This window comes from Drosophila teissieri, chromosome 3R (assembly GCF_016746235.2).
Source record: "Drosophila teissieri strain GT53w chromosome 3R, Prin_Dtei_1.1, whole genome shotgun sequence".
NCBI lineage: Eukaryota > Metazoa > Arthropoda > Insecta > Diptera > Drosophilidae > Drosophila > Drosophila teissieri.
Window position 1 is genome coordinate 22,244,986 of NC_053032.1, and position 18,446 is coordinate 22,263,431.

The 18,446-nt window shown below is 40.7% G+C and overlaps 5 protein-coding genes across 5 annotated transcripts; 4 read left to right on the top strand and 1 right to left on the bottom strand.

The window, feature by feature from the left end:
* Nucleotides 1-4,301: 4,301 nt before the first annotated feature.
* On the bottom strand, nucleotides 4,302-5,888 carry LOC122620632 (lactosylceramide 4-alpha-galactosyltransferase). Its single transcript, XM_043798198.1, has one exon. The coding sequence runs from the start codon at nucleotides 5,719-5,721 to the stop codon at nucleotides 4,519-4,521; it is 1,203 nt and encodes a 400-aa protein (XP_043654133.1). The 5' UTR covers nucleotides 5,722-5,888; the 3' UTR covers nucleotides 4,302-4,518.
* Nucleotides 5,889-6,090: 202 nt separating this feature from the next.
* On the top strand, nucleotides 6,091-6,352 carry LOC122620633 (accessory gland-specific peptide 57Da). The gene has a single exon (XM_043798199.1). The coding sequence runs from the start codon at nucleotides 6,129-6,131 to the stop codon at nucleotides 6,297-6,299; it is 171 nt and encodes a 56-aa protein (XP_043654134.1). The 5' UTR covers nucleotides 6,091-6,128; the 3' UTR covers nucleotides 6,300-6,352.
* A 700-nt stretch (nucleotides 6,353-7,052) lies between these two features.
* On the top strand, nucleotides 7,053-7,276 carry LOC122621419 (accessory gland-specific peptide 57Db). Its single transcript, XM_043799271.1, has one exon. It carries the CDS (start codon nucleotides 7,090-7,092, stop codon nucleotides 7,210-7,212), a length of 123 nt encoding a protein of 40 aa, XP_043655206.1. The 5' UTR covers nucleotides 7,053-7,089; the 3' UTR covers nucleotides 7,213-7,276.
* Nucleotides 7,277-7,910: 634 nt separating this feature from the next.
* Nucleotides 7,911-8,093, top strand: LOC122621036. Its single transcript, XM_043798761.1, has one exon. The coding sequence runs from the start codon at nucleotides 7,939-7,941 to the stop codon at nucleotides 8,041-8,043; it is 105 nt and encodes a 34-aa protein (XP_043654696.1). The 5' UTR covers nucleotides 7,911-7,938; the 3' UTR covers nucleotides 8,044-8,093.
* Nucleotides 8,094-8,167: 74 nt separating this feature from the next.
* Nucleotides 8,168-8,626, top strand: LOC122621037 (accessory gland-specific peptide 57Dc). Its single transcript, XM_043798762.1, is given in 2 exon segments — nucleotides 8,168-8,210; nucleotides 8,213-8,626. Coding segments are annotated over 2 exon segments (360 nt in total). The 3' UTR covers nucleotides 8,530-8,626.
* The last annotated feature ends 9,820 nt before the right edge of the window (nucleotides 8,627-18,446 follow it).

Consider the following 18,446-nt stretch of genomic DNA (forward strand, 5'->3'; position numbering starts at 1 on the left):
ATTGCGTAACCATGACAAGGGCGAAACTTTTTAATTGAAAGAAGTGAGTTGAAGTATTGGCGGCTGCAAGATAAGCCATGGGGGGAACGAAGAAAACCTCTAATTATTCGGCATAACGCTTCATTGGAAAGCCGCGTTAGGAAAATGGCCTCTTAGTCTGTCGCCGCCACCGCCGCCTGATGAATGACTTAATCACCCAGAAAAGCGCCACACAAATCAACGGGGCCCAAACGAGATCGTACTTTTGTTGTCACAGAACTTTTTCCTGGCCCAAGCAACTCCGCTCAAAATTAATGGAGCAAATCAAACGAGCAAAAAGCAGACACCACCAGCTCGGCCTCAAAGTCCAGTTGAGGTTGAGGTCGAGTTTCGAAGCCGCGGCCTTTTAATAATGACTAGATTTGTGTGGGCTGCATACAAAATTAGCGAAAAGACGCCTTTCCATCGCATCGCATTGGCTCCAACATTAAGTTCCATGGCCACGGAGCTCATTTATTTTCCTCTGGACGAACATTTCACGGCTTTCGCGGGCCGCAGTTACCATTTTTACTACTTTGTTTCTCGTTTACCCTGTCAGAGGTCAAAGTGGTTAAGAAACACGGAATGTACGGGTATTACATTAGGTTTAAGTAAATAATTCGAGATAATAAAAAGCGTATAGAAATATTTCACTGCTCTATAGTTATATATTTACTGAGTCACCATAACATTTAATAATATTATAGAGAGAGAGTATTTGATGTTTTGAGTTGCAGCAAGATTTGGTGCGTCTTTTAAGGGGGGAACTCCCTTTAGACATTTCAAAAAATCGATTTTTTTTTTACTGTCTTAATCGATAGGTATATGCTTCGAGAATATAATTCCGAAGTTTCAAAATTCTATTTTCAAAATTGTGGAAGTTATGCGACTTTAAAGCGGCGCGCTCGACCGGTGCGTGAGCCTCGACCGCTAACTTTGAACGTCGTTTTCTCAGAACCATGTTTTTTAAATTTGCGTGGGTGATTACAAAAAAACTAGTGAACCGATTTTGTTCATCCTTGATTTATTTTGAAGATCATAAAAAACTGCATCTGTGGTACTAGATTTATGAAAAAAAAAATTTTTTTTAACTATTTTTTAAATAAAAAAAATCGAAAATTTTTGCTTCAAAAACGGAAAATTTTTTGAATGCTCAATTTTTATAGTTAATGTTCATAAATACCGTATATTTTAGTACCACGGACAGAAAAAACCTTCTCGAGTAAAAAAATGTTTGATTTTATGATTTCAGATAAGAATTGCGGTCAGGATCGCCCACGCAGATTTCCATGTCAGCGGCGAGGCGAGATACAAGATCAGCTAAAACTTCAATTATTTATAATTTTGCAAACAATGAAAATGTTTTTTTCTTATCTTTAAACATTGTCCTGAATATATATAATACCAATTTGATGTGATCTTTTTTTATTTTCCCAAAAATAAATAACAAAAAATCACTAGATTTTTGGCTTCTAAAGGGAGTTCCCCCCTTAAATTAAAGGCAGGCGAAATGGCAAAAATATGAACATCCTGTGCAGTCGACAGACAAACAGCCGCGAAGTCGGGTCATCAAGATTTTAAAACTTCATTTTTATGGCATACTCTGTGGCGTAGTTTAAAAATTATGGCCGCCATTTTCGGCTCAGGTCGGTGGCTTTAATTAAGCCAGGGAAAACTAAAGTTTTCGTCGGTTTTCCTTGGCTGAAGTTGCGAAATGCACATGGAAAATGCGCTGAATTGGCATAAAATGTAATAATAATTTCGCAGCATCTTCTTGGGATTTCTGTGGGTTGGGGGATCCGGGGATCCGCGGGTTCGGGGGTCGTGTCTGTGTAAAGGAAACAGCTGTTTCCGCAGGGAAAACCGGGAACTGTTGGGGTTAGTCGGCTGGGGGTTTCCACCCTTCCACCGCCCAGATGAGGAGTGGGATAATATTCGGAAAAGCCTTTGTGGCATTGCGCGAATGAGCGTGTGCCGCAATTTGCTATTCATTTGAGTTTTCAGCTGGCTGACTGCTTGTTTCCCACTGCCGACCATAAACTGCAAGAGATTATGAAAAGTGCGCTTTTGGCCACTTCCTTGTGCTGCCACAAAATAAAAAAAATATTATTTGGCTTTATATTTTCGCGCTGCACGCTTTTCTTCAGCTGGCATTGTTGTGAGCATGGCCACCGCCATCGCCACCGCCACCGCCACAATAATAATCATAATGCAAATACGTGCTGCATTTCGAGGCGCTCATTCGTGAAATTTCAATGTGCCACTGCGTTCATTTCGTTGTGCAATCATTGTTGAAATTTAATCAACTCCTTTGCAAGTTTCATTTAAAATTTGGATTGTGTTTTCCGGTGCACAACATAAAGGTGTGGGTTCAATTTGCTGCAAATGATGATTTGGCTGGTACGCACATGTCTGTCACCATCTATGCCAATAGAAATGTGTATCCAGGTTTGTCACAATCTAGCCAATAGAAATGTGTATCCATAACATTTACAAACAAGTAATAGTTTACTATTTCAAACAAACACCAACCCTGAGGTATTTGTACTTCAATTTATCTTATTTAAGATTTTAAAACAGTAATGCTAACAGCATTTCTTCCGGCTTTCATTTATGTATAAATATTTTAAGAGATTTATTTCGTGTTATTTTCTGCTTCACTTCAAATCATCTTCCTTCCACGAAGTCCTTTTGTGATCAAGAGCAAGTCAGACTTTCGCTTTATCCCATTTCCAGAGCTTAGGTAAAGCCAAAGGATTTCAGCCCAGAGAGCTTTTCTTGGGTATTTATACGAGTTACTCTGCCTGCTGCCAAGTACAACCGAGCAGCTGAAAACTATTACAATAATTTTTTATATTTATTTATGAGCTCAAGGACCAAGAGTCCCGAGTCCCTGTGATGCTGTCGCTTTTGTGTTACATTTTTAAAACTACATTTCTATGTCTGCATTCCGGCGAGAACAGAACTTTTCAGCTTAGTAAGCATTACTTGAACTTCACTCGGCATTAGTTTTTGTTTTGGCCCAATGAGGGATTCCGGTCACGTGACTGTCATTGGATATCGAAAACTACGTACTTCCCATTGGGAATTCCGTAAGACTAACGAGCGTGACAAATGCAAATGAAGTAACTGAGCCAAATTACACGTTGACCCTGTGGACAAGCACAGGCGAAAAGCTAAGGGCCCGAGACTAAAAGGCAAAAATCTAATCAAGTGTTTTGATTGCTTTAGTAATTGTTATGAATGTAAGTGCAAACCTGGGATTTCCCGAGCCATCTGCAGTATTAAAATGGGTGTAAAAGGGGAAAGTAAACAGTTTATGCTTGTGTGTCGTGTTTTAGATGTGTAAATAGATGCTGGATATTGCATATAAAAGGTAACAGTAGGTAAAAAAAACGGAATTTCATTTTCTACATACTTTATTATTAAAAGAAGGCGACCAAATATGATTTAACATTGAATTTAGCAAACTGAAACTAGCCGACTTTAAACTCGAAGAGCTGTGAGATTTGCCCAGTCAACGAGTTATAAATGAATGGGATTCCTTGCCTTTTCCCAATGTTTTTGCAATTTTTCACATGCCAATTTTTTTTAATTTTGTTTTTGGCCTGACTGTCGTGGTGCCGCAAGGGACCGCTGCAGTTGCAAATGCTTGAAATTACATTTTTCGCATTAATAAAAATGAAATAAAAATAGAAACCCAGCTCCTCCTGTGCACGAAATATGCAAATGTGCCGCGTGCAGTGCAGCAGATAAAACTGAGCATGGGACCCATATGTGAGTTTTGGTCCTTTTTGCTGTATTTTAGTTCCTTTTTTTTTGTTTTTTTGGCTGGTTGGATTGGAGTTTTGGATGACACCCCATAATGTGGAGCAGCTGTTGCAGGCAGTGCCAAAAGTCACAATAAATTCGGGCATTAGTTCCCTTCACTTCTGTTTGCCCAATCCACAGTCCATAGTCCACTGGCATCTGGAATGTTTTGAATTTATACTATGTACTATATATAGCCAAGGTATAAATAAATTGGAAAATTGCGTTGTGCATAAATAAAGCTTAAAGTTAATGATGCGAAAATATTTATTCAAAACTTGAAAGCGCCGCGAGACATCCTCGAAAATGCTAATAATGCTCTGTCTGAAATTGCCTCCGGCTATTTACTTTGGCTTTATTTGGGAACAATTAATTAGTTCTTCATGGCGATATGACAACAAAAATGGGAGTAGGAATTTGAATGGCCCTCGGAATTTATAATAAATATTTCAACAGACAATTAGCTCCGCCGGTTATGAATCAAAAATGTAATTCGCTTTATTTCATTTTAAGCCGATTCAGATTCATGTTTGCTTGGTGGATTTTTGCGTTAATGTTTTAAAAGCTATTATAATTAGCTATATTCATTGGCAGAAAGTGATGATTTAAAGCGGAATTTTATAAATATAGTTTTTATATATTTCGTACTTAATCGGTATTTATTTCTTACTAACTGAAGCTTAGAATTAATCAAAAAAATGGGCCCGCTGCTGCAAACGACCTGGGGCAGTGAGTTTTGGCCAGTTCGGTGTAGGCGCAGCTGCCCTTCGTTTTCAGTTTCCATGCCTTCGAGAATTTGTTCCAAACATGAACCACCGGAGACTTGGATACTCTTCTCATGGTCACGTTGAGTCTGTTGGGCTGAAAGAAGTCCTTCCACTGCAGCCAGGGTATGGCATAGAATGCACTTGGATCGTAGACCCTGAAGCCATTGCAGCGTTTCGGATTGTTAATCATTGCCTTGACATTCTCTGTTTTGCATTGCTTCTTGGCCACGCGGGTTATGACCCCGGGTCCATTGGTGCCCCACTTATCGCCATTGTAGTTGGCCTCCAGATCCTTTAGACACATGGTGGCTATCTTGTGGCCCAGACCGCCGGAGGACATTTTCATGACGCCACAGGCCAAGGATGTGTTGCTCTCCGCACCCGTGAAGTTCGGTGGCATCTTCTCCAGATTCTGCTGAACCACCACGTCGAGATCCAGGTAGAGACCGCCGTATTTGTACAGGGTAACATAGCGCAGCAGATCCGAGACATGTGGAAAGAGAAATTTCGATTTGAATAGCTTGCCACTTTTTAGCCATTTTGCGATGGGTGTTCCGGCTGCATAGCGCCACAAGTTGAGGTGCCTCAGTCGTATGTTGTTGTACTTATGCAAAGCCTTGATCAGCGGATCTCCACTTAATGGACGATGAGTGGCGCCGGCGAAGAGCACAAATACAGTGAGGCCTGGATTGTGAAGGGCGGCCGATTCAATGGCACAGGCCGACCGGGCCGTCAATTGGACCACTGCGCTCTTTTCTATCCGCCTGAAGTTCGTGGTTTCATGGAAGAATATACTCTGTCCACGACTTGGCTGCTTTCTGGCCTTGAGCACATCGAGCAGGGGAATTACTGGAGTTTTCCTAGTAATCTTGTTCGTTTTGAACTTGGGTTGGTTGGCCACCGACTTAGCGGCTTTTTTGGGAAAGGCATTCTGCACTTGCTTCTTATTCTTAACTTGTCTTTCGATGGGTTTTTTTTCAAGTGCCAATGCTTTCTTCGTTGTATTCTTTGGTTCTGTGTGTGCTTTGTGGTAAGCACGATTGTATGCTATCCATTTGTAGGTCAAAACGATGCTGAGAACCAGGAGCAGTGAACCTACAAAGATTAGAGTTCGTGACACTTTCATTACGGGAATTTTAGTCTGCACTTCACACTCGTAATTTACGGTTTGCTACCAGGCGAATTCGTTTCACTTTACACACGAAATTGTGATTTTAACAGCATTATGCTAAAAAGAAAATATGTTATGTGATATGTTTTAACTTATGCTCTTTTATTTAAGTAAATAACTGAAAACTACTTGTTTAAGTTTAATTTATACTTTCAATATATATCAGCATAACAAAACGCATGATAAATACAAGTAAAAGCTAGATACCTTTATTTGACGTGTTCCTCACTTTTCTCGTATAAATCACGTAAATGTCGAGCGTGTCGAATGTGAAGATTTGCTTCACTTGGCGATCTATTTTGCCTATATAAAGGGAGGTTGCTTTTCCCCAATGCTTTCAATTAGACTTCCAACTGAGCAATATGAAGTTCCTGGCTCTTTTCGTCACCCTGCTGGTTGTTTTGGCCATGGTCAATGGCCAAAAACCATCCAAAACTAACACAAATCACAACGTCATCGTGATCGGTGGCAAGAAACCCGCAGCTGCACCCAGCGCTCCTGCTCCTGCTGCTGATGCTCCTGCAGCCCTGTAAATGTCATGAGTCAGGACTTATTTACTTCTAATAAAATGGAACGCTAATTACAATACTTGTGTTTTAATATATTAAATATCTCCACTAATAATTTAAACTGCATGCGGTAATTCACTGACTTTTAATACCCCAACAAGTTGTGGAAAACTATAGTAGATGGCAACCAGACAACTGCTTTTCAGATTGATCTGAAATAGATATGATTACGAATGGAAATTCAAACCGAAACCCTTTTATTTGGTTCGGTTTACGTTTCCAAATATCTTTTGTAAAAGAAATCCAGAAAAACTTTGCCATGAAAATAACTTAGACTTAAGTGTGGCAAATAATAATAACAACGTCAGAAGACTTAAAAGATTTCACGTGCTAGATCATCCTGACAGGTATTAAGTATTAAAACATGTTATGCATAGAGTATGCAGTAGGGCTTAACTACTGCTTCTGTTAACTTAATATTAATTATAAAATTGACTTATTGTCAAACTTGTTTATGACATATTGCAAAAAAAAAAAAAAAAAGGAAAATCTTAATCGTCTTGCCAGGATATGTCAGTTTAAAGGTTTAAAAGTTTTGTAGATTGGCAAAGGGAATCAAAGGTCGATTAAATTTTATTCGGTCTGTAATGTCTGAAGGTTAGGGAATTCGTTCCCCTTTTTTGTGCTTCATCGTGCAATGAATTTTGAAAGTTGTCTGGCATTTAGATTAGTATCGCTTACGCAACCGCAACTCCGGCCTTATAAAGAGTGCGCCCACCTAGCTGGACACTATTCACAATCCCAACTGACCGACATGAAGATCATCGCTGGAATCGTTCTGCTGTTCGCCGCTGCGGCTTTGGCCCAATCAGGGGATCCTAACACCAACGAAAACAAGAATGTGATTCACATCAATAGTCCCAACGCTGCAACCTAAATGATCTTTTGATACTTGCATACCCAGAATTCAATAAAACATTTACTTAGTTGCTTGCATGTAATAGCAATGACTTATTTTATTTAGTTTAAGGTTGAAAACTTTCTAAGACTTATTTAATAGTCAAGAAAATGCAAGTTTTTGCATAAACTATTGGTTTAACCGTTTGGCCAATAAAGCTATTGCAATAAATGCAATATTCCAATAAATGCATTTAAAAAACTTATGCTTAAAATGCTTATAAAAATAGTTTGTACCTTCTTGTTTTTTTGCTTGTAATATTTTTTAAATATATGTGTCAAAAAGCGCTATTACCAAAACCAAATCTACCGAATCAAATATATAAGAAAATGCCAGTGTTTGCATAAACTATTGGCTAAACCGTTTGACAAATAGCTTAAAATGCATTTAAAAAACATATGCTTAAAATTCTTATAAAAATAGTCACAGGCTGCTCTGTATATCAAATATCTTTGCTTAAGTTTGTACCTTCTTGTTTCTTTGCTTGTAATATTTTATAAATATGTGTGTCAAAAAGGCCTATTACCAAAACCAAATCTACCAAATCAAATTTTTAAATGTTTTGGCGAAAAAAAATGATTAAACGATAATGAAATCGGTCATCCTTTAAAACAATTTAACGATTCTCTTGGCTTATGCAACACTTGGCTCATAAATGCTATAAAAGCCGAGTTCATGTTTTATTTCTATCCTCATCTGATAGTCATGAAGTTCCTTACTGGTTGCATTTTGCTGTTTATTGCCTCTGCTTTGGCTCAAGATGATAATGGCAATGTCAATCATAATATAATCAATATTGATAAATTCTAAATTATTGTGAGGCCAAAAGGATTCAATAAAATGTGCACCTCTATGATTTATTTGTTGTCGTTTAATTTTTTCCCAAGTAAACATTTGTTGTGCAAGGAATTCATTTCATTCAATTCAATTTGTTATGCAAATTAACGATTTGATCTCAACTTACTTAAAGCAACTACTTAGTTATAAATCGTTAGCATTCGCCGAGTTGCAGAGATGCGCGGAACACTTTTTTTAATCCCGCTTTTGGTGTGTGCAGTCCTGGCATCTGGCACCAATAACAATGTGGATTACATGGACCTAGATTCGATACCGCCTACGGATCTGCGTGATGAAGCTAAATTTATGCACAACTTTTTGGTTTGTATGGAAAAGAACGAGCCAATTCGGACTTTCAACATTCTATCTCTTCCGCGTGTCTGTCTTTTCCGTTTTGTCGCGCTCCACCAAAATTGGGGTCCCGGACTAGACCAGAAACTTTCGAAAAGTAATGCCTAATTACAGCGAAAAATGTAAAAATAAATGTTTATTAATGTGTGCCACGAAATGTATACGAAATATACACGTAGCTAGCAAGCCGCTTTTCATTACTAGATTGCCATATACCTTGATGTTTTGCCAGTTTGGTTTAGAATGTTTATATTTTATTTTCATCCTCTTATTTTATAGCGGCATAGGGAGTTGTCCACGATACACGAGTATCTGTATTCAACAAACTTTTTATTGTTGTTTCAAGTGGCATTGTTGTTCCAGTTGCTGCCATAGATAACTACGTGCTAAGAAACGTATAGCAAACTGCACAGGCACAATATATATTATACAATATATACGAGTATACTCGTTCAGAAGGCGATGGGGATAGGGATTCAGGGAGGGATTCATGCCAGACAATGGCTGGCGCCCACGTCTCCATGGACGCATTCTAATAAAAAGCAAGCACAGAGAATGCCGTTCTGTGTTGCCGTTTTCGCCATTGCCTCGAATGTTTCCACAGTTTCTTCATATTCCTGCCATAGTTCGTTAATCCCATTCCCTTCAACAGAGATGGGCAAAGTTTTTCTAGTGCTTCAACATTTCCAAGGAAGAACTATCACTGATTTAGCCAGATATAAACTATTACAAAATATGACGTGCTATAAGATTAACTTTTTAATTGTTTATACATTATTTTGATACACCCACAAATCACTACTTATAGTGAAATCTGGGTAATCATTCGCTTCTCATCACTAATGGCTGGCTGCAAATCCTTCTCCACACTTGAACTCCTGCCGTTGTGCTCGAGTTTTTAGGCTTTTTGTTACTTGGGCAACATTTGAGTTATAAATGCCGCACTACTTGAATGAATCTCCTGGGCGTAATAGTTTTCAAATGGCTCTACGTATATGACTGTCTTCTCCCTTCCATTCAGAGATTCGTTTTTGTCTTTGTGGCAAACGTATCGCACACAAGTGGCTCGCTGTCTTTGGGCCAAAAGCGCTTGCCAATGCGAAAAATGGCCCAATGAATCTGGCGGGAGTAAGTTGTTGCTGGCCAGCAAATTTGCCGTATTATGCCGTATTCAGTGGACGAGACTCCTTCAGGCCCATAAATAATTAAAGTTCGCCTTATTTCCTTCCGATTTAATGGCGACCAGAAATTGGAAACGAAAGTTGATTGGCGATTGCTGGCTAAGCAAATGTTACAAATTCATAAACTAAGCCAACCAACGAATTTGTGTTCATTGTGATTCGTAAACCAAAATTTATAACCAAAAAAGAATATGTTTAATCTTAAAGAACTAGTCGAACTCTAGTACTATTTACTAAATTTAATTTAATTTATTAAAATACCCACTTTACTTAGCCCTTAAACGCATTAATTTGGATCAAGGTCTCGACAAATTTATAAATTTCCTGGCTTACGGAAATCGCTTTTCAAACAGCCAATTGCCCTTGATTATGTGCCCAGCTTTTATCACAATAATGAGACCGAGACGGCCCAAAGCCCAAGCAAATAAATCAATTTTTCTCGTTTCCGGTCAATTAGTGGCGTTCGATGGTCGGCAAAAGGTTGAGAAGTTAAACTAATCGCCTGGTTCCATGAAGTGAGCAAACAGAGGGCAAGTGAAATGTTTACATTTCTGCCTCTATTCATTGCAGTTGCTCCTTCTGCCTTGCAGTCCGTTTTTGCCGCCTTGGCTGGCCAGTTTCCTTTTGAAGACACCCGGGCGTATTAGCAATGTTAATGCTCATGGCCCTATGTCCCATATTAAATGCTAATTCGCATACGGCACACGATCCCAAATGGAGTATACTACACTCTGGCATTTTTCCCCCTAGTTTTTTTGTTTCTTTTTTTTTTTTTTTGTTTGATAGAGGACACGGTTACGCTACATGACATTTACAAGTTATTATTATGCAAAGGACACGCTGCGGAGTCGCTTTTCCGTTTGCCCCCAAACGCTGCCATCCGCTTTTCTTTGCTCATATGTTGCAAAATCTGCTGTGGCGTTGGGAAATTTGCATTTATTCATGGCATAAATAAAGCATCCGCCGCGTGGACGGGATGCCGAAAAAAGGGATATATTTAATCTGGTCACCCCGCCCGGGCAGAGAGCTTGTGTGCTTCGTTCGGCAAAATCATGACAGCACTTGGTGGCCATGTGGATGGTGATGGGGATGGGGATCGGGAATGGTGATGTGGATGGGGGGACGTCGATGTGTTTTATTTATAATTTATTTGCTGGAAAGTGCAGCTTACGAGGGCGAGGAAACACCTGCCGTTGACGGCCGCAGGTGCAGCCGCAATAGTGACGCAAATTTTGTTTGGCCAACGCTCGTCTCTATAACAATTACATGCATTTAAAATCTGGTTTCGGTTTAGAGATTCGCGGTTGGGCTGCATCGCCATTTTTCGACGTTTTGGATCAGGGATGTTAAAAATATTTACTACATACTTTAATCCACATGAAGCACTTTTAGTCGATTTCTTTGGCTAAAGTTTGTTATTTAAGCTGAAAGTTTATTTAACAGTTTGGATAAATTATATTTTATATATAGCTATTTCTGCATCCCTGGCCAAATCATTGAGCAGTTTATTCTGCGGCCTCGAAATCACTGATTTGCATGTGCACGGCTTAAATCCCAGATTAAATTGCTGATAGTATCGAGTTGCGAATTACGCACCCATTTGTTAATGGGTCTAATCAATGTGTATTGTTGACAGCGACCACCGTTTCTATTGGAAGAGCCCCCATTATTGGGCTGTAAAATCATTACCAAGAAAATAAGGTCACAAAACGTATATACTTGTATTTTATTTGCCCACAAACCTCAGAATACACGTGGGGCAGCTGGTTGGTTCCTTGCACAGCTCTCCACCCCACAACCGGAACATAATAATCGCATAATGCGGAGTTAGAGGAGCGTAAAATTAGCCCCAAACCGATGTGGGTGTTTTCCCTCCTTATGCGTGCATAATAGAGTATAAAATTGAGGGGGGCACTAAAGTGAAGCACCAATGTGCCAACTTATTATACCATTTATAAATTTAAATTTTAACAAAACTTAACTTTAGGTATTTCCTCATTTCTGCCGTGTTTATCAGCATTGTTTGCTGAGAGCGACAGTTGGTCATGTGTTGTCCTGCACTCAGTATCCTTTATAGCCTTCACTCTTTGTTTTTCGCCCATTACACTGTTCCTTATCCCCGAATGCGTCTCCTTTGAGGCGGTTTATTTTCCCGGGAAAGCGTCATCTTTTGTATGGGCATCGGCACCGGCACCGATTCCTTTTCCATTAGCACTTTAATATTTAATGACTTCTGTTTATCGCACATAATTGAATTCCGTGCTGTGGTCTGGGGCCCTCGAAGCTTTTTCCGCAGATGGCCTTTATTATTTGCCTTTGGCTTATTGCTCATTATAGTATTATCTTTTGTTTGTAATATCCGTGATATGGGCTTGAGCCCCGCCATTTTTATGAGGCATCATTATTTCGGTTTTGTTTCTTATAAATAATGCAAAGGCAAATCCCTCCTCTCGCATTCGTTCTCTTTGGCGTAATTCTCAATCAGAATTCAGACACACATGGCCTGGCATGATTTTCTTTATAGGTCTCATGGTTTTTACCCAGTACTTCCCGGTTTTCCCCCGATGATTACCGCTCTCAGTTCGTTAGTAAAAGTTACAGCGCCCTTTTCAGTTTCCTCTTGGCCGGCGACGGGCATTACCAAAAATTTAATTAATGTATTTCCTTCGTGTTTTCGCATATTCATGCCTCAAAAATTTGGTGCATGTGTGGCACGTTTTGCTCATTAGCCATTTAGGTGGTATAAATATGCATTAAACCATCTCGCCGAATCCTTGCCATCCCGAGACGTTAGTTACGATTTATGGCCAAGACATGAAATGGACAAAAAACTCACACACACGACGCTCCCTCGCAAGAAAACTCTAGCGAAAATTCAAGTGCAAGGCAAACTAAAGGATGGTGGGCGTGGGAGGGGGGGTCTAAGGACAGTGGCCTTTTGTCCTAATGAAAAGACAACAAAATGCGAAGGATAAACGACAGAAGAGAAAGCTCCAAGGTTGTCTTTTCGGCTCCTCCAAAGCTTGGCCAAAAGCTTGGTACCGCAATTGTCGAAATGTACATTTGACAGCTAAATAATTGGCCGTAAACATCAAAATTCACAAAATTTAACCTGCATAAATTAAACGAAAAAGCGTTGTATCAAAAGGGACAAAATGCGTTCACATTTATTTATTATGCGGTGACCCGCAACAAAATATATAAATAATAAAGCAAAAGAGTTCTGTTGAAAGGCAAGGCAAAAGCCAAAAGCGGAAAAGGAAAAGGTATAAGCCGCCCACAGCCATAATTCAAATTTGTATAAAAATGTTAGCTATTTCTAGAGCCACAGCGGCAACCACAAAATGGCCAGCGACACGCCGCCCCAGTTAACTTTGCCTTCAAACATCATTTGTCAAGGCAAGCGCAAGCAGCACACAAGGCCAAAAAGGGAAAATGCCTCCGAGGGAAAATAACTAGCAAAGCAAAGGCGAATTTTCACGGCTCTTTAAGCGGCCAGGCGGCCAGACGGCCAGACTTTGACTTCGATACAAAAATGTGTTTTGCTTATTAGATGAGCCGGGCAACCCTGGCAATCCATCAGCCATGCAGCAACACTGACGTTGATTGCCCACCCGCTGCTGCTGCTGCTGCTCCGCTCCCCTCACACATACGAGTAAGTGAAAGATCACACCAAAGCAATCTAATCCGGTGCCGGGCAAATTGTCCAATGCTTTTTGTGTTGTGTCTTGCGGTTGACAGGCGGGCGAACATTTTGACAGCTACCCAAATGGAAAAGCGGCATCCACCAGAGATGCAATTCGCTTGGGTTTGCCAGTTCTTTAAATCCTCCCCTGACCAGATGCCTTTCGTAGCCAATTAAAGCGCCTACAATTATTTGGAATTCAGTTTACCGAAGGGTTTACATATGCTATGTTATAAAATAAACCATGAATAGTAAGTGGGAAGGGGAATAAGTTACTATCTCATTAGTTAAACAACTTTCGGGTATTAGTTTTTACGCGATTTCAAATCAGCATCTCTGTTGCACACAAGCTGTAGCTGTGAGCAGACTCTGAAATGTATGCTATGCTTTTTGCTATATTTTTCTTGTATTCCACCTAATCAAATGCAAGTGTGGACGCCGTGAGGTAGTTGCTGCAAAACCCCATAAAGTGCACACGTGTGGATGAGAAGTCGCATGTGCCACGCCCAGAGTTCACAGTTCAGAGTTCTGGGGGATTCCTTGACATGTTTAGCATAAATTTTGCTGATGACCTCAATTTCGGCTTAAAGGCAAATGCCGAGAGCCGAGAATATGCTGTGCTGCTTATCCATCCAGAAGGCCAGAGCAATTAATGGCGAGCATTTGCCAGGGCATTTTAATAAAATGATTAAAACTTATTTGCCAGCTGACAGCTCAATTTGTGACCTTTCGCTCAAAGGCATTTGCCATGAGGCTGACCTTTCAGCTCTCCGCACTCCCCGCTCTCCCAGCCTTTTGGATCCGTGAGCTCTTAATTTGCCCCTCGGGCGGATAACTGGCGGCAGTCGGTGCCATAAATAAGCCCCAGATCCCAGTTTCCAGCTCCCAGTTCCCAGACCCATGCAATTATGCGCTTGAACTGTCATTGCATTGGCCCTGCTCGTTGGTGTGAAAATTGCATATTGGCATAAATTAATCAGCAGTGACAACGCCTGCGATTGCGAGGCCATCAGCTGGCCATGATTGCACTGGCCAGCACCAGTCAGTCCACTGGTCCATCAGTGTCCACCCAGTATGCCTCACTCACGGATCCATGGAACACCTGCAGGCTTTTGCTCCTGCTGTTCCTGCTGCACCGGAATTAATATACGTACCGCCCATGCTGCGAAATGTGGATAAGAAATGCGAATTGCCGACAGATTGAGTTGTGTTTGATTTGAATCAATCAGCAAGTTAATCACGCTCGCAGCTACGCTTTTGGCTCACGAATGTGGCACAAACTGAATATCTGATTGGTACAATCGAGTCTGAAGTCCTGGCAAAAGCCTTCTCTTGACATGGATATTTTGATTAATTAATTGAATTGGCATTTACGATTTGCATTTCTTTTCGCTATAGGTTTAACTAACGTAAAATCGAAATAATTATGAATATAAATGCTTGGTATCCATGAGGTTGTATTTTCCACATGAATTAATTTAAATTTAAAATTTGTTTATAGTTGGTGGGTTTTCTACTTTTTTTTGTGAGTTGTTTTTGCACACAATACGACTCATTTAAAAGTTTTTTACGTCTGCAATAATGTTTATTAAATCCGTCTTAATAGCTTAATCAATGCGCACGCTTTTGCATGATTGGTTTGTTTACAATTCACAGATCGTGTGTTTTTTCCAGATGAGAAATCAACTTTGTTTAAAGGGTCAACAATGCAGCGTTTAATGGCGTTGATGAGCAGCATTAAACACAATTTTATTTTAGGGTCAGAACTATTTTATTGAAATATTTAGAGCATAGATAAATAGCATAGGGATACTTTAGCCTTTAATTGTATATCAGTTAGACATTTTAAATATTTTTAAGTAAATAAAACCTTTCTTTGTGCATATGACAATATTTAAGCAAAATATTTCGATCGTGACTGGCTCTTCTATCTCCAATACAGAAGAACTTTCTTCTGGGGTTTCAATTTCCCCTTTGACGACAGTTACACTACGGCAGCTTGCTCTTCAATTTGCGGCTGGCTCAGCTTAATTGATTCGCTTTAAGGCTGGAACAAAAAACTAGTTGCAGTAGGCAAAAAGCAAAACTTTGCCCCAACTGAAAGAAAACGGCAGACAATTAAGCCAGGGGCTTTACTCTGTGTGTATTTGTGTGTGTTTGTGTGTGTGTGTGAAAAAGGGTGGAATTTTCCGGCGATTCGAAGAAGTCGGGGGAAATTGAGAACTGCAGCAATTACTTACTCGAAATCTGTTGGGCGAATGGGTCCTGGGGTCTCGAGTCCCGACTCTTGTGGCTGCGGCGTGAAAGTGAAATACTTTGCCAAGGACTTTGCCATTGTTGCGGTTTGGCTGCTGCATCTGTTGTTTGTGCGAAAAGATTGTGCCCTCTACCCTCTTCCCCCGGCCACTGCCATTTATCGTGAACTGTGTCAAGCGTTTGGTTTGGTTTGGTTTCGTTTCCGTTCGGTTCGTTTTGATTTGCGATTTTAATGGACTTCTTTTTTGTCGGCGTGCAAATTGCGTAAGGTTCTTCCGGAGCTTCGGTTGCTGCGGCTATCATTTGTAATTACAACAATGTCACCGAAAGTGGCTGGCACTTAAAACCCTTTTACTCCGCGCAGAAAAAACGCGGTCATTTCAAAATGAACATCGAATTAACAATTTTAAAACGAGGCGTGGAAATTGCATTGGTTAAGTACACAATAACGCACAAAAAAGTGCATACAGCCGGATGCGAAAAAAAGACATAAAAATCACTTAAAAATGTGTGAGAAATTAATTGCAATTTCAACCCGAAATGATAACCACAAACAAAAGCGCAGTATGGTCGATTTTATTGTGTGGTCACGATGGAAAAAATAACAATTGGCCAGAAAAAGTGCAGCTCAACCAGTCGAAATTATTTGAGACACTTTGGTGCAGTTATTTTGATGATATGGTAAATATATGAAACTACAAAAAACCTTGTTTACTTTTAAAGAGTTTTGCAGTGCAAACAATGGTTGCTTCTCAGTATACGAAACAACTAAATGAACTGCTTGTTTGTTTTTGAAATATACAAATGTTGTTTTTGACAAAGAAAAATGATATAAATGGTTTTAAGCTCGAGGCAATCTTACATAAGCTGACAAATTTAAGGCTTAGTCTTTGTTTTACTTCAACGCACGTAGGAGATTTGGCAGCAATTCAACATTGTTTATTTATGGTATCAGTGAGGCAGCGGAGGTAATTTGAGTTAACCAAACATCCAGCCCACGTTTATGCAAACGATTTCGAATCAATTTGGCCGCAGATGTTTTTAAATGGCTCGATGCCATTAGATCGCTGCCATTCCAGCCAGCTTTCGGCATCCTTTGGCATCCTTTGGCATTCCGCCAAGAAGTGGCTGTCAAGTCAAGTTCCTGTCTTTTAAGCGCCTGCCGTGCAATCACTCAAAGTTGTCCGCATTTGCATAAACACTTCTAATCCTAATGCCATGCAAGCTGCAGCCGCCCGAGTGCTGAGACCCAAGTCCTGAGTCCTGAGTCCTGCGTTCTGAGTCCTTCGTCGTTTAAACATCCGGTTGCTGCCCCTGCCACAGGTCCTGCTCCTGGCTACTTACAGTCAATTGCCCCACCCGCCGGCCTTTCGAAGTTGAAGTGACATCGCCAAACTGACTGACAGCCAACCGGAGTGGTGGCCCCTGCTCCCTGCTCCTCATCAACGGAACTGGTCTGTGGTGGGACAAATGTTGCGTGCCAGGACAGCGTTTCCTTTTTCCTTCTCGGGCCCCCATCCACTCGGCTGCGATTTCGTCAAACAAACGTCGAGTGGACTGAATGGATCACGCACACAACAGCCATGCATGTCATTCATTCTCAGGCGGATGGAGGTCCTTCGCAGGACTCAAGTTCGCAGCACACTGAGATAAATCACACTTGGGCTACTCATACATATATCCTATCAATTAGCATTATCCAGCTAATTATATTGTTATTCCCGTGTGAGAGAAAAACCATTTCAAAGTTTTCATTCATATCATAAGTTTCCAAATAAATTAAAGCAAATTATCGCAATACTAATACCACCGTTTAATTGTATAGAGCACTTGGTAATTTATGTAGATTTAATTGTACGCCATTTTTGCTCCGTGGAAGGAGCTGGCGGACATCCTGGCCAAGGAGCTATGGGGCAAAGATGTTGGATGCTGGGGAAGCGCTTAGGCTGTCAGTCAGAGTGTCAGTTGTGCGGCATTTCATTGGTTTTGGCTCCTACACGATGGCCTCGGCCCCAAAGTTGCGGACAATTGACAGCAGGGCAGGTCCCTTCCAGAAAGTGTCCTTTGTCTCTCTTCAATTTCGGCCCCCCCCTCCCCTCCCCTCCGATGCCAGAACTCGTCTTAAAGTCAGCAAAGTCCGCAACTAGCCCGGTTTTTGCCCATTAGCTGGCCTTCAGTTGCAGCTGCTGCTGTTGCAGCTATTTGTTGGCTGCTTATTAAAAACTTTTTGGGGCAACCGAAAAAATTTGATTAACTCTGGCGAACTGCGGCGAACTTAATGGCATGACTATGCTCTAGTCGGAACTTATTTTGTGCCAAGCATGTGAATGTTAAGGTCATGGCTATAAGTTTCATTTGTTGCGCATGTTTCGCTAATATTAAAACTGAGTATATAATAATTATATGTCTATTTCTTCTACCACATGCTCAGTTAATAATGATTTAAACTAGCCCTTATCAGTATGTTGTTTGAGGGGCATATCGACTCTGCGCCACTGCCATTCGTTTGGCCTAACTTTTTTTATGAAAAACTTTTGCAAAATATTTCCAGTTAGTGCTCGGAATGCGCCCCACCAACTCAACTGTCGAGCTCGCACTGAAATTACAATGCATTCGAAGTGCTTTTGGCGGGTTGGGGAGTGGGGATTGGGGATTGGGAAGTGGGGGTTTCGGATGGCAGTTGGAGTACTTGTCCCCTAAACTGGCGCACTTTGCATAAATTTCAACTTGAAGCATTGCACTTACTTGACACATTTCGTTTACCCAGACCGAGTCACCCACCCGCCCACCTAACCATGCCTAACCTTTCGACCCGCGCTCACCTCATTCAACTTTGTTGTTGCTGTTCATTTGGGATGGGGGAAAAAAGAAAGTTTTGTCTTTTGGTCTTTGGTTCTAGCAAC

What these genes read in the sequence shown, in the direction of transcription:
- LOC122620632 (XM_043798198.1), bottom strand. Translation starts at nt 5,721, where the DNA reads ATGAAAGTGTCACGAACTCTAATCTTTGTAGGTTCACTGCTCCTGGTT.
- LOC122620633 (XM_043798199.1), top strand. Translation starts at nt 6,129, where the DNA reads ATGAAGTTCCTGGCTCTTTTCGTCACCCTGCTGGTTGTTTTGGCCATG.
- LOC122621419 (XM_043799271.1), top strand. Translation starts at nt 7,090, where the DNA reads ATGAAGATCATCGCTGGAATCGTTCTGCTGTTCGCCGCTGCGGCTTTG.
- LOC122621036 (XM_043798761.1), top strand. Translation starts at nt 7,939, where the DNA reads ATGAAGTTCCTTACTGGTTGCATTTTGCTGTTTATTGCCTCTGCTTTG.